Consider the following 16,100-nt stretch of genomic DNA (forward strand, 5'->3'; position numbering starts at 1 on the left):
GAAGCCAAGCCTGGACAAGGCGAGGAGATAAGCAATATTTTACCCATCTGCTAAAATAAAACAGCTACAGAAGTTCACATATTTGATAGTTGCACACAATTGTAAGACAGAAAAAATGGCTTAATACAAATGACAATACACAGAAGAGGTAAACAAGATTACATCACTAGCCTAGAATCATTGACATCCATCAGCTAAGTTGTAGCTGAAGATGGAGGTGGGAGTCTAAATGCAGCTAGCATTATCATCTGAATAGAGTGAAATTAAAGGATCATTGTAACAAGGTACTTGTCAAATCATGGGTGAACTGATGCAAGCATAACTGACGTGACCACCCTGAACTAACATGATGCTTGATCAAGACTCTTCAAGTCTCAAATCAAGACTTCTTTGGTCTCCACATTAGTAGCACTATTTGTGTGGTGTGCAGAGCTGTAGTGTTCCAAATCACTTAAGAAGTTCCATGATGGTTTGGAGGCAGAGGTAAAAAAAAAGTTTAAAGGGGGGGTGAAATGCTATTTCATGCATACTGAGTTTTTTACACTGTTAAAGAGTTGGATTTCCATGCTAAACATGGACAAAGTTTAAAAAATTAAATTGTACGTTTGAAGGAGTATTTCTGTGCCAAAAATTGTCCTTCCGGTTTGTCACAAGTTTCGGAAAGTTTTTTTTCGAGTATGGGTCTGTGTGACGTCAGCTGGGGCGTAATTTCCTTATATGGGTCCTAAGGGCACTTCTCCCGGAAAGGCGCGGGCGCGCGCGCATCCGTAGACCAGAGAGAGAAGAGAGCGAAAGCAGTACGCCATCAAAGCGCTGTGCTTTTTTTAGGGAAGTCAGTGTCACCAAAGAAGTGTGTTTTTGGTTGCCAGGGCAAGACAACCCTGCACAGATTCCCAAAGAACCCAGCGTTAAGGGACCAGTGGATGGAGTTTGTTTTTTCAGAGCATCAACGGAGTTGTGCAAGACTGTTTGTTCCCTGCATTTCGACGATGATTGTTTTATAAACAAAGCCCAGATCGACGGATTTGCAGATCGTCTAATGCTTAAGGATCGAGCAGTCACAATGATAAAGGTTCGCGGTCGTGCGTTGGAACCGGGCGGTGAGTAAAACTGCTTCAAATGTCTCTGTGTGTTGTTAGCTCGGCGCGTTAGCACAGCTTTAGCTTCGCCCACACGGCCCGCCTCCAGCCGCTCGTTTTTTTCCGGAAAGACTCTGTACAGCCTATCTTTCTTTTATAAATATAATAAAACTAAAGACTTTTTGAAGATTTGAAGGATGCAATACTACTCTATAGGTACTCAAGATTAACATGAGATTGACTGAAAATTAGTGTTTCACCCCCCCTTTAATTCAAGTTCATATGTTTTTAAATATGTCTAAACATTTTCTAAAATATGTTTATAGGATTAAAGAGTAGGATAAAAATCTACATAGACATTATTCATTAAATAATCTATGACTGTAGTATTGTATGACGCGCACACACACACACACACACACACACACACACACACACACACACAATCCCTGGGTGCATAACTACCTAAATGATGCCTTTATAGTCTAATCATTATTAAGATATTGAATACATTCATTTCAAATGACAATTATTTTTGAGCCCCAGGGCTCCAAAGCTCTAACAGTGAATGGTAAAGTTGAAAAGAATAGGGTGATCATTTCTGAATGGAAACGACCCCCCAACTCTCTCAGAATCGTCTCTTAGTGTCATGGTGCGCTGGAAAATAGTCAAGGATTCAGATGCGAGTGAATAAGTATTTATTATAGTCAAAAAGAGAAGACAAGAGGCTCAATTTGACAGGCAGCATTCACAGGAATCACTCAGTGTAGAAATAGCAGATAATTCTCATGTGAACTCAGTGAAGATCCTCAGGCAAACTCAGAGTCGGAGTGGCAGATAATCCTCAGGCAAACTCGGGCAGACTTGGCAACGTAGGGACTCAGTGGGCGGACTGCAGATCCACGCAGAACGAAGATCCTCTGTGAAGCGTCGTAGAAACCGGACTGGAACAGGAGAATAATAGCACAGACCCAGGAGAACCTCCACAACCATCTGACAAAGACAAGACGAGTGAGCAAACAATATATAGGACATCCTCATTCAGAACAGCTGGCGCTGATCGGCTCATCAGTGGATAACGAGCCAGCTGATGAGCCGCGCCCATTCACTCAACACGCACACACATAGCGAGAGGGAGTCAATCAATCCATGAACCGTGACAGTACCCCCCCTCCTAGGAACGCCGCCTGGCGTTCCCAGACACCCTTACCTGTCGATTGTAATCATCGATAAGGGAGTGATCCAGAATGTCCCTGGCAGGAACCCAACTTCTCTCCTCCGGACCGTAACCTTCCCAGTCCACCAAGTACTGGAATCCGCGTCCCCTCCGTCTCGAGTCCAGGATACGGTTAACCGAATAAGTAGGTTCCCCATCTACGAGTCGCGGCGGGGGGGGGGGAACCGGAGCAGGCGGATTAAGATGCGATCGAAAGACGGGTTTAATTTTAGAGACATGAAAGGCGGGGTGAATTTTCCTGTACGCCGGAGGAAGGTTGAGGCGGACTGTCACCGGACTAATAATCTTGGTGATAGTGAACGGGCCAATGAATTTAGGAGCTAACTTATTAGAGACGGAACGGAGAGGAATGTTCTTAGTAGAAAGCCACACTTTTTGACCAGCGACGTATACGGGTGGCCTCGACCGGTGGCGATCGGCCTTAGCCTTGGTGCGCGCCCCCACTTGGAGCAGAGTCTCACGGGCTCTGGTCCATGTGCGGTGACACCTCTGGACGAACGCGTGAGCGGAGGGGACCGCGACTTCGGATTCCAGACTGGGAAAAATTGGTGGCTGGTAACCTAAACTACATTCAAACGGAGATAGGCCCGTGGATGACACTGGTAATGCATTGTGGGCGTACTCCACCATAGAGATATGTTGGCTCCAAGAGGAAGGATTCCTGGCAGCCAAACAACGCAACACTCTCTCCAAATCCTGGTTGGCTCTCTCGGTCTGGCCATTGCTCTGGGGGTGAAACCCTGAGGACAGACTAACGGTCGCTCCCAGTAATCTACAAAACTCTCGCCAAAATTTGGACACAAATTGGGGTCCTCTGTCGGAAACCACGTCTATCGGGAGGCCATGTAAGCGAAAGACGTGATCTACAACGGTCACCGCTGTCTCCTTGGCTGAGGGTAATTTGGGCAAGGGAATAAAGTGAGCCGCCTTCGAGAATCGGTCCACCACGGTCAAAACTACCGTGTACCCTTGAGAGGGTGGGAGGGCGGTGATAAAATCTAGCGCAATGTGGGACCAGGGTCTCGAAGGGACAGGCAGCGGTTGGAGTAACCCATCAAGGGGGTCGATTGGAAGTCTTACCAGTGGCACAGACAGAGCAAGCCAAAACAAAACTGTGAATGTCGCGTGCCATAAGTGGCCACCAGAATCGTTGCTTGACCATAAAACTGGTGCGATTAACTCCTGGATGGCAAGCTACGTTGGAACAATGCCCCCACTGAATAACGTCTGACCGTAATCCCTCCGGCACAAATAAACGATTCGGTGGGCAACCGGGCGGAGGCGTTACCCCTTCTAAGGCCGTTCTGACCTTCGATTCGACCTCCCATGTGAGTGTGGAGACAAATAGGGTCTCGGGTAAAATGCACTCGGGAGTAGACGGGCGTTCGGAACGGTCAAAAATACGCGACAAAGAGTCGGGTTTGATGTTTTTGGAACCCGGGCGGTACGAGAGAGAAAAATCAAAACGTCCAAAAAAAAGTGCCCACCGAGCCTGCCTGGAGTTCAATCTTTTGGCGGTTCTGATATATTCCAGGTTCTTGTGATCGGTCCAGACGATAAAAGGTACCCCCGACCCTTCTAACCAATGACGCCATTCTTCCAACGCTAACTTCACTGCCAACAATTCTCTGTTACCAATGTCATAGTTACGTTCGGCAGGAGATAAACGACGAGACAAAAACGCGCAGGGATGCATCTTGTCGTCCGTGAGAGAACGCTGGGAAAGCACTGCTCCCTCAGACGAAATGATGTACCCTAGGAAAGGAACAGACTGTGCATGAAAAGCGCATTTCTCCGCCTTGACAAAAAGCCCATTCTCTAGCAACCTCTGAAGCACTCGTCTGACGTGTTGAACGTGCTCCTGGAGAGACGAAGAAAAAAATCAATATGTCATCCAGGTAAACATATATGAACTGATCAACCATGTCTCTCAACACGTCATTAACGAGTGCCTGGAAGACCGCTGGGCTATTGGAAAGCCCAAAAGGCATAACCAAGTATTCAAAGTGCCCTCTGGGGGTGTTAAACGCGGTCTTCCATTCATCCCCCTTCCTGATGCGAACCAAATGATATGCATTACGTAAATCCAATTTTGTGAAGATAGATGCTCCCTGCAACCTCTCGAAAGCTGAAGACATCAACGGCAAAGGATAAGTATTTTTAACCGTGATGTTGTTCAACCCCCGGTAATCAATACAAGGTCGCAGAGAACCATCCTTCTTCCCCACAAAAAAGAATCCCGCCCCCGTTGGAGAAGAGGAAGGGTGGATGAACCCAGTAGCTAGAGAATCAGAAATATATTTCTCCATAGCCTCCCTTTCTGGAGCAGAAAGTGAATATAACTTGCCCTTAGGCGGAGACGTACCTGGCAGTAAATCTATAGCACAGTCATAGGGACGATGAGGAGGGAGAGAAGCAGCCCGAGACTTACTGAACACCTCCTTCAGGTCGCGGTACTCCGGCGGCACGTTAGACAGATTCACTGACTCCTCCTGCAACACAGAACAAGAAACAGATGGAACAGCAGACGAAAGACATGAGGCATAATAGTCATCACTCCAAGCTGACACAGAGTTTTGACCCCACTCTATCCTGGGTCCGTGCTTCACCAACCACGGGTGACCCAGGACAATAGGAGCGTGGGGTGACTGCGTGAGGTAGAGTGAAGTCCTTTCCGTGTGATTCCCCGAGGTGATCAGTGTGATAAGTCCAGTGGAGTGAGTGATACCCGGGAGTTCTTGCCCATTGAGTGCGTTGATGGTGATAGTGTTCCTTAAAGCAGTGATGGGAAGGTGAAGTTTACGTGCCAGTGAGAAGTCCATAAGGTTTCCCTCCGCTCCCGAATCCACCAACGCTTGGCAGCTGAAGGAGTGTTCCGCCCACTGGAGTCTAACCGGAAGGAGGGTGGCGCTCGAGGGTCCGATCATGGAGAGCCCGCCCGACAGTAGCCGCCGTCCTACCGCCGGGCTTGGCCTTTTAAAGGACAGGTGTTGATGAAATGGCCAGGCTCCCCGCAGTAGAGACATAGACCCCTCGAGCGGCGGTGTTCTCTCTCCTCCCGGGAAAGCCGAGCTCGACCTACCTGCATGGGTTCTGGATCGTTAGAGGGGCTGACCGCGTTCGTAATCCGGGTACTGGAACTCATGGTGAAATCGGCCGCAGGCATCCGGTACGGTCGGCTCTCTCTCTGTTGAAGACGTGCATCGACCCGTAATGCTAGCTCGATCAGTCCATCCAGTGTCTTGGGCAGCTCCAAGGTATAAATTTCCCTCTGAACGCGGTCAGCCAACCCATGCAGGAACATGTCCCACTGCGCCTCCTCATTCCATTTGCACTCGGCCGCCAATGTCCGGAACTCTATGGAATAGTCAGAGACTGACTGTTGGTCCTGGCGAAGGTCGGCGAGCTGGCGGGCCGGCGAGCTGGCGGGCCGCCTCGCGTCCAGCGACGGCGCGGTCGAACACTCGTGTCATCTCTAGCTCGAGTGCCTGGAACGAGGAGCAGCACTGATGTTTGTTCTGCCACACCGCTGTTCCCCACTGAGCCGCGCGACCAGAAAGTAGTGTCATCACCAGGGCTACCTTCGACTCCTCAGAAGCAAATGTCACAGGTTGAAGCGAGAAATAAATTGAGCACTTGGTTAGAAACGTTCTGCAAAGATTAGGTTCGCCTGAATACCTCTCTGGTGCTGGGATGCGCGGCTCTGGTTGATGGAAAATCCCTTGGGGAACAGGCGGGGGCGGTGCTGGCGCAGTGGGATCTCTCAGGCGTTGGAATTGAGAGGTGAGCTCGGACACCTGCGTTACCAAAGCCTGTATCGCCCGTCCCGAAGCTCCGATCTGCTCGTCCTGGCGATCCATCCGGGCGTGGTTGCCGGCGAACATCTGTTCAATACCGGGAGCACTCGCTGAATCCATGTGAAGATGGTCAGATGGTTCTGTCATGGTGCGCTGGAAAATAGTCAAGGATTCAGATGCGAGTGAATAAGTATTTATTATAGTCAAAAAGAGAAGACAAGAGGCTCAATTTGACAGGCAGCATTCACAGGAATCACTCAGTGTAGAAATAGCAGATAATTCTCATGTGAACTCAGTGAAGATCCTCAGGCAAACTCAGAGTCGGAGTGGCAGATAATCCTCAGGCAAACTCGGGCAGACTTGGCAACGCAGGGACTCAGTGGGCGGCTGCAGATCCACGCAGAACGAAGATCCTCTGTGAAGCGTCGTAGAAACCGGACTGGAACAGGAGAATAATAGCACAGACCCAGGAGAACCTCCACAACCATCTGACAAAGACAAGACGAGTGAGCAAACAATATATAGGACATCCTCATTCAGAACAGCTGGCGCTGATCGGCTCATCAGTGGATAACGAGCCAGCTGATGAGCCGCGCCCATTCACTCAACACGCACACACATAGCGAGAGAGAGTCAATGAATCCATGAACCGTGACACTTAGTCCCTCACAGTCACACGTACAGCATGCATCCTTTTATTCTAAACAGCTGAATAGAAACAGCCAGAAACTTCGTCAAAAGTGCAGTTTACGAGCTATTAGCGGCCGGAGGCTTGAGTGCTAATGTCGAGCTATTAGCGATACAGTCTTCGTTGGCTTGAATGGTTTCTGTGCAGGTTTAAACAGTGGCATATGAATTTATATATATATATATATATATATATATATATATATATATATATATATATATATATATATATATATATAAATTCCTATGCCACTGGTGGTCCATCAAATTTATCAAAAACATTTATGAATTTTGAAGCCAAATGCAGTTGCCAGAAGAAAAAAGTTAAAGGTAGGCTATAAACGAACTACACCACGGTCCCACGAATTCAACGTCACCATCACTAATAAGCTTCCAACAACTCTTTCAGGTTTATCTAAAAACTTTTTCCCAGAATGTTTGAGTTTAAATAGTTTGTAAGAGCACATAACCATAATAATTTTTTTTATTATGCAGTATCAGAGTTGGTGAAAATGGGTGGGCCAGCCTGAGCTAGACACTGTATAAATGAAAGGACAGAAAGGAGAGCAGAACAAACTCCTAACAGGAGGAGACTCACTCATGGCCTATGAGACAGAGGATCATGAGACTCAATACTGCTTTCCTGCCATCAACTCATCATGTATCAAGGGAAAACGCTCCAGTTTTGAACATAATATCATTTACATTTTTGTATTATTGCTGTCAGCATGGACTGTGTTTCTGAACCTGCTGGTGATCATCTCCATCTCTCACTTCAAGAAGCTTCACACTCCAACAAACCTGATTATTCTCTCTCTGGCTGTGACCGACCTGCTTATTGGACTTATTGTGATACCCGTAGAGGGCATCAAGCAAATTGAGACATGTTGGTACTTTGGAGACACTTACTGTGGATTGTTTGTAATTATCGTTAGGTTGCTCTTTTTTATATCTCTTAGTAATTTAATTTTAATTGCTGTTGATCGTTATGTGGCTGTGTGTTACTCTTTACTGTATCCACAGAAAATAACCATAACTAAAACCTTAATAAGCATCTGTCTCTGCTGGTTTTGCTGTTCATTTTACATTATTTGGTTTGTTATTAGTAATGGATATTTTAACATCTCAGACAAAATAATGTGTTATGGCCAGTGTATTGTTATGATTATTATTCCGGCTTGGAGATTCACTGATTTGATATTTTCCTTCTTATTTCCATGTACTGTCATAATCACTGCATATTTGAGGATATTTTATGTTGCACGTCAGCAAGTGAAGGTTATTAACTCACAAATGAATGGTGTAAAATGTGTAATGGAAGTTTCAGTTAGGAGGAAATCTGAGAGTAAAGCTGCTCTGACATTAGGAATCATTGTGACGGCTTATCTGCTTTGCTTTATTCCATTCTATATCTGTTCTCTAACAAAAACCACAACAATTACATCCACTACAATGACATTCCTATTATGGACCTTTCATATAAACTCAGGTCTGAATCCTATTGTCTATGCTTTATTTTACCGCTGGTTTAAAATATCAGTTAAACACATCTTAACTCTTCGAATATTTCAGCCAGCATCCTCTCTGATGGACATTTTTACAGACTGTCATTCATGATTGAAGGGAGGAGGGGGGTGAACAAATACACAAATACTGCTATTACAGAATATGTCAGATGTATTTAGGTGTTTAGGTGTGAGAATGACACATACAATTTAGTGATCAACATTAACCTAATAATGAAGAGAGAGTTCAACCAAACCTTAAAAAATGATAATCATTTTCTCAACCTCAGGTTGTTCCAAATCTGTTTTTTAACACTGAGGGAGATGCAGGCAGAATGATTGCCTCTGTCACATTTCAATTTCATTGTATGAACAAAAAAACAACAAAAAAGGATGAAATGAAAGTGAATGATAACTGACGTTGTCAGATACTGCCTAGTATCTTTTTTTGTGTTCCAAGGCAGCATGACATGTATCCTTTACAGATAAGGCAATCCTATTTGTGAAATTTGTGAAAATTGAAAATGTAAACCCAAGATGTGGATGATGTACTAGAAATGTTGATAGTACTTATATAAACTTATTTCATACAGTAGTTAAATGCAGAAATACAAAATAGTTATGTGTAATAATTGTGTGTGCTGTGGATTTTTATGCTTATTAAAATATCTTGCTATTAGCTCAAATTCTGTTTGAAATTAATTCAATCAGGCCAACTTTCATCAATAGTTTATTTATACATGTCAACAGTTATGTTTGTTTGTACAATTTTGTTCTGGGTCAAACTGAATGAAGCATGATGAAGCCAAGCCTGGACAAGGCGAGGAGATCAGCAATATTTTACCCATCTGCTGAAAATAAAACAGCTACAGAAGTTTACATATTTGACAGTTGCACACAATTGTAAGACAGAAAAAATGGCTTAATACAAATGACAATACACAGAAGAGGTAAACAAGATTACATCACTAGCCTAGAATCACTGACATCCATCAGCTAAGTTGTAGCTGAAGATGGGGGTGGGAGTCTAAATGCAGATAGCATTATAATCTGAATAGAGTGAATTTAAAGGATCATTGTAACAAGGTACTTGTCAAATCATGGGTGAACTGATGCAAGCATAACTGACGTGAACTCCCTGAACTAACATGATGCTTGATTTATAAATCAAGACTTCTTTGGTTTCCGCATTAGTAGCACTATTTGTGTGGTGTGCAGAGCTGTAGTTTTCTAAATCACTTAAGAAGTTCCATGATGGTTTGGAGGCAGAGGTAAAAAAAAAAAAAGTTTAATTCAAGTTCAAATGTTTTTAAATATGTCTAAACATTTTCTAAAAGATTTATATGTATAGGATTAAAGAGTAGAATAAAAATCTACATAGACATTATTCATTAAATAATCTATATGACTGTAGTATTGTATGACGCACACACACACACACACACAAACACACACACACACACACACACATACACAATCCCTGGGTGCATAACTACCTAAATGATGCCTTTATAGTCTAATCATTATCAAGAGATTTAATAAATTCATTTCAAATGACAATTATTTTTGAGTCCCAGGGGCCGGTTTCATAATGCTATTTTAGACCGGTCTACAGTGTTAGACAAGTCTAAAATTCGCTCATAGACTAGTCTAATGCAAGTTAGACTGTTTCACAAAAATAAAGACCAACTTAATTTAGACCAAAAACATTAGACCTCATACCCCCAGGCTAACTTAGGTCTAAGACTCTGTTACCTTGGCAACCAGCAGTAACAATCAGTTACATTACAGCCAAAAGAAAAGGGAAAATGGCTCATAATTTTAACATTTCTTCTTGTTACTACATTCTCTGCTAAATTTCCCAAGTAAAATATCCTTGTGACTGTTATACTCCTCCAACAAACACTTATTTTCCACTGGGGTAAACTGCACTGAGCGGCTGAATGCGCTTACTTGATCCGCCATGTTCTTTGTTTTGAAAAGTGTCTTATTTTACCCAGAATGCATTGCAGTGTAGTCCTACTTAAGATAGTCAGAGTCTTAAGTGCTTTGTGCAACGGTCTGATTTAGATGTCTATCTGAAGTCTGACTATCTACTATATCTAAGCCATAGTCAAAGTCTTGTGAAACCGACCCCAGGGCTCCAAAGCTCTAACAGTGAATGGTAAAGTTGAAAAGAATAGGGTGATCATTTCTGAATGGAAACGACCCCCCAACTCTCTCAGAATCGTCTCTTAGTCCCTCACAGTCACACGTACAGAGTGCATCCTTTTATTCTAAATAGCTGAATAGAAACAGCCAGAAACTTCGTCAAAAGTGCAGTTTACGAGCTATTAGCGGTCGGCGGCTTGAGTGCTAATGTCGAGCTATTAGCAATACAGTCTTTGGTAGCAGTGGCTTGAATGGTTTCTGTGCAGGTTTAAACAGTGGCATAGGATTTTTATATATATATATATATATACTGTATATATATATATATATATATATATATATAAATATATATATACTGTATATAAATAGATTAACAGATACATTTAGCTAGCATGTATGTGTGCATTATCACCTCTGTGAAGGCATTCACTTTCAATAATTCAATGGTAATTTGACAAGATCTCTTACTGAATCAACGCACTTTAGCTATGTTCATTTTTCTTTCTAATGTTATATCAGGGAATGTCCTTAAACACTAATTAAAGAAATATCTTAGCTTGTTCTCTTCTTTTTAAACCGTTCTCAGCGAGTGAAAAATGAAAGCTTGCTTGACTGTGTGCAGCGCATTACAAAATTGAGTTATGATTGTTAAATCACTATTATTTATAGTTTGTTAATTATCATATTTATGAGAATTGTATTATTTAATTTGCATGATAAGTTTTACAACACTGTTAATCTACTAGGAATGATGGTGGGGATGGTGGGGGTGGGGGTGGGGGTCATCAAATTCATCAAAAACATTTATGAATTTTGAAGCCAAATGCAGTTGCCAGAAGAAAAAAGTTAAAGGTAGGCTATACACGAACTACACCACGGTCCCACAAATTCATGCTGTGGCCGACCTGCTTATTGGACTTATTGTGATACCCATAGAGGGCATCAAGCAAACTGAGACATGTTGGTACTTTGGAGACACTTACTGTGGACTGTTTGTAATTATCGTTAGGTTGCTCCTTTCTACATCTCTCAGTAATTTAGTTTTAATTGCTGTTGATCGTTATGTGGCTGTGTGTTACTCTTTACTGTACCCACAGAAAATAACCATAACTAAAACCTTAATAAGCATCTGTCTCTGCTGGTTTTGCTGTTCATTTTACATTATTTGGTTTGTAATTAGTAATGGATATTTTAACATCTCAGACAAAACAATGTGTTACGGTCAGTGTATTGTTTTGATTACTCCGGCTTTGAGATTCACTGATTTGATATTTTCCTTCTTATTTCCATGTACTGTCATAATAACTGCATATTTGAGGATATTTTATGTTGCACATCAGCAAGTGAAGGTTATTAACTCTCAAATGAATGGTGTAAAATGTGTAATGGAAGTTTCAGTGAGGAGGAAATCTGAGAGTAAAGCTGCTCTGACATTAGGAATCATTGTGACGGCTTATCTGCTTTGCTTTATTCCATTCTATATCTGTTCTCTAACAAAAACCACATCAATTACATCCACTACAATGACATTACTAGTATGGACCTTTCATATGAACTCAGGTCTGAATCCTATTGTCTATGCTTTATTTTACCGCTGGTTTAAAATATCAGTTAAACACATCTTAACTCTTCGAATATTTCAGCCAGCATCCTCTCTGATGGACATTTTTACAGATTGTCATTCATGATTGAAGGGAGGAGGGGGTGAAAAAATACACAAATACCGCTATTACAGAATATGTCATATGTATTTAGGTGTTCAGGAGCGAGAATGGCACATACAATTTAATGATCAACATTAACCTAATAATGAAGAGAGAGTTCAACCAAACATTAAAAAATGATAATCATTTACTCAACCTCAGGTTGTTCCAAATCTGTTTTTTAACACTGAGGGAGATGTCAGGCAGCATGATTGCCTCCGTCACATTTCATTTTCATTGTATGAAGAAAAACAAAACAAAAACAAAAAAAAGGATGAAATGAAAGTGAATGATGACTGACGTTGTCAGATACTGCCTAGTATCTTTTTTTGTGTTCCAAGGCAGCATGACATGTATCCTTTACAGATAAGGCAATCCTATTTGTGAAATTTGAAAACGTAAACCCAAGATGTGGACGATGTACTAGAAATGTTGATAGTACTTATATAAACTTATTTCATACAGTAATTAAATGCAGAAATATAAAATAGTTATGTTGAATAATTGTGTGTGCTGTGGATTTTTATGCTTATTAAAATATCTTGCTATTAGCTCAAATTCTGTTTGAAATTAATTCAGTCAGGCCAACTTTCATCAATAGTTTATTTATACATGGCAACAGTAAATGCAGATAGCATTATTATCTGAATGGAGTGAATTTAAAGGATCATTGTAACAAGGTACTTGTCAAATCATGGGTGAACTGATGCAAGCATAACTGACGTGACCTCCCTGAACTAACATGATGCTTGATTTATAAATCAAGACTTCTTTGGTTTCCGCATTAGTAGCACTATTTGTGTGGTGTGCAGAGCTGTAGTTTTCTAAATCACTTAAGAAGTTCCATGATGGTTTGGAGGCAGAGGTAAAGAAAAAGAAAGTTGAATTCAAGTTCAAATGTTTTTTAATGTCTAAACATTTTCTAAAAGATTTATATTTATAGGATTAAAGAGTAGAATAAAAATCTACATAGACATTATTCATTAAATAATCTATATGACTGTAGTATTGTATGACGCACACACACACACACACACACACAATTCCTGGGTGCATAACTACCTAAATGATGCCTTTATAGTCTAATCATTATAAAGATATTGAATACATTAATTTCAAATGACAATTATTTTTGAGCCCCAGGGCTCCAAAGCTCTATCAGTGAATGGTAAAGACGAAAAGAATAGGGTGATCATTTCTGAATGGAAACGACCCCCCAACTCTCTCAGAATCGCCTCTTAGTCCCTCACAGTCACACGTACAGCATGCATCCATCCGGCTTGAGTGCTAATGTCGCGCTATTAGCGATACAGTCTTTGGTAGCAGTGGCTTGAATAGTTTCTGTGCAGGTTTAAACAGTGGCATAGGATTTATATTTATATATATATATATATATATATATATATATACTGTATATAAATAGATTAACACATACATTTAGCTAGCATATGTATGTCTGCACTATCACCTCTGTGATTGCATTCACTTTCAATAATTCAATGGTAATTTGACAAGATCTCTTACTGAATCAACGCACTTTAGCTATGTTAATTTTTCTTTCTAATGTTATATCAGGGAATGTCCTTAAACACTAATTAAAGAAATATCTTAGCTTGTTCTCTTCTTTTTAAACCGTTCTCAGCGAGCAAAAAATTAAAGCTTGCTTGACTGTGTGCAGCGCATTACAAAATTGAGTTATGATTGTTAAATCACTATTATTTATAGTTTGTTAATTATCATATTTATGAGAATTGTAATATTTCATCTGCATGATAAGTTTTACAACACTGTTAATCTAATAGGAATGATGGTGGGGAGTTCATCAAATTCATCAAAAACTTTTATGAATTCTGAAGCCAAATACAGTCGCCAGAAGAAAAAAGTTAAAGAGGCTATAAACGAACTACACCACAGTCCCACGAATTCAACGTCACCATCACTAATAAGCTTCCAACAAGTCTTTCAGGTTTATCTAAAAACTTTTTCCCAGAACGTTTGAGTTAAAATAGTTTGTAAGAGCACATAACTATAACGATCCTGTAAAAGCGGACTGAGTTTACCTGTTCGGCGTGATGACGTTTAATCTCCTCGACAGCCTCTGTAGTCCCATTTAGCCACTTGTTAGCAACCGCCTTTTTCCAGACATGTAACAGCTTCAAAAAATACGAGTGGGGTAATATTGATGTATTTTATGTTGTAGAATTAAACATGAAAGTGTCTTGAGCTTGTGTTCTCCACCTTATTTCAGCCATTTAACTAAAACCCTATTCAAAAAACCCATTGACTTCGGGATGGAACTGAAAGTGTTAAAATGCTAACTCCCTTCCTCGTTTTGACCTACAAAGTGATGTCATACCTGCACCACTCTTTTAGTGATGTGTCACAATTGTTTCTGCTGATGTGTGAAATTGAAAATATATATATGAAAATGTAAACACCTATACAGTGGTGGCCAAAATTATTAGAATGGTAAGATTTTTTACCAAAATATTATTTTTTCTGTATTTATCCAAAATACAGAAAAAAGGTACTATTGTGAAATATGTTTACAATTTAAAATAACTGTTTGCTATTTGAATATATTTTAAAATGCAATTTATTTCTGTGTTGATAAAGCTGAATTTTCAGCATCATTAATCCAGCCCTCAGTGTCACATGATCCTTCAGAAATTATTCTAATATGAAGATTTGATGCTCAAGAAACATTTATTATTATTATTTCAGATAAATGCTGTTCTTTTAAACTTTCTAATCATCAAAGAATCCTGAAAAGAAATTGTACACAACTGCTGTCAACGTTGATAATGATAATAAATGTTTCATGAGCAGCAAATCGGCATATTAGAATGATTTCTGAAGGATCATGTGACACTGAAGACTGGAGTAATGATGCTGAAAATTCAACAGAGCATGATGCCAGCATGTGCTACGCTATAGTAATACTCTAAGCATAAAGATAAACAACACACAATAATATTGCAGAAAATAGTGATTTTTATTACACTGAACGATTTAGTATTGATACTTTTTAGTTTTTAATGAAAGGTTTATTTACATTTACATTAACATTTAATCCAGCCTGGTCTCATTGTTAATACGTAGTATTAATACGTAATTTTCAAAGACAGAAAACGTACGTTTTGTACGTTTGGATAGATGCTGAAACGTATGATATGGACGTATCTGCAACAATTAAACGTAACATTATTACGTTTTTTACAGCTACAAAACGTAAAATATTTACGAATCTTTCATATCATTAAGATATCTGTATAATTTACCTTTTACCGTTTTATAGATAAATGGAAGATCCCTTAACCCTACTCCCAAACCTAAACATAACGTTACCCATTTTATACAGAATATAAAAAGGACAAAACGTACAGAGATGTGTAGGGAAATGGCAATTTTATTAACAATATAGCATTAAAAGATTTTTTTTGCAGCTAATCCTACTCCTACCCCTAAACCTACCCATAACAATTTCTTAAAACTACATAGGCTACAATTATGAAGAAAAACAACATAGGTGTAATCACAATAATTTATTTATTGCGAAAATGTCAAAACCGGTACCAAAAGTCGTTCACATGACGATGTGTTGCAGTCACAGTCCTCTCTTTCAGTATATAATAGTTTTAAATGAGGTACAGAGCAGAATTTAAGTTATTAATAACGTCATACGTCACGGTAGCTTGCTGTGACGTGACGAATTGAGCCCGTCCAATTAATTAATGTTATTATCCTCTGGTCTGTTTGTACATACTGTACCCAGCCAACACACCCATGTGGGGCCCAAACAGGCTGCAAATGGGCTGATATCCGGGGCCCACCTGGGCTACCCAACTGGGAACCCAGCTAATTTTGGCCGCGGTTTCCGTGGTGGCCCCACATGGGTTGATGATGGGCTCTTGATGGGATCCATATCGGGCCCATATGGG

The 16,100-nt window shown here is 40.7% G+C and overlaps 1 protein-coding gene across 1 annotated transcript; it reads left to right on the forward strand.

The window, feature by feature from the left end:
* Positions 1–7,346: 7,346 nt before the first annotated feature.
* On the forward strand, positions 7,347–8,417 carry LOC311077031 (trace amine-associated receptor 13c-like; the record flags this gene model as incomplete). Its single annotated transcript, XM_084105598.1, has 1 exon — positions 7,347–8,417. The coding sequence occupies one exon, from the start codon at positions 7,347–7,349 to the stop codon at positions 8,415–8,417; it is 1,071 nt and encodes a 356-aa protein (XP_083961724.1).
* Between the last annotated feature and the right edge of the window lie 7,683 nt (positions 8,418–16,100).

This window comes from Abramis brama (assembly GCF_963993115.1).
Source record: "Abramis brama genome assembly, chromosome: 25".
NCBI lineage: Eukaryota > Metazoa > Chordata > Actinopteri > Cypriniformes > Leuciscidae > Abramis > Abramis brama.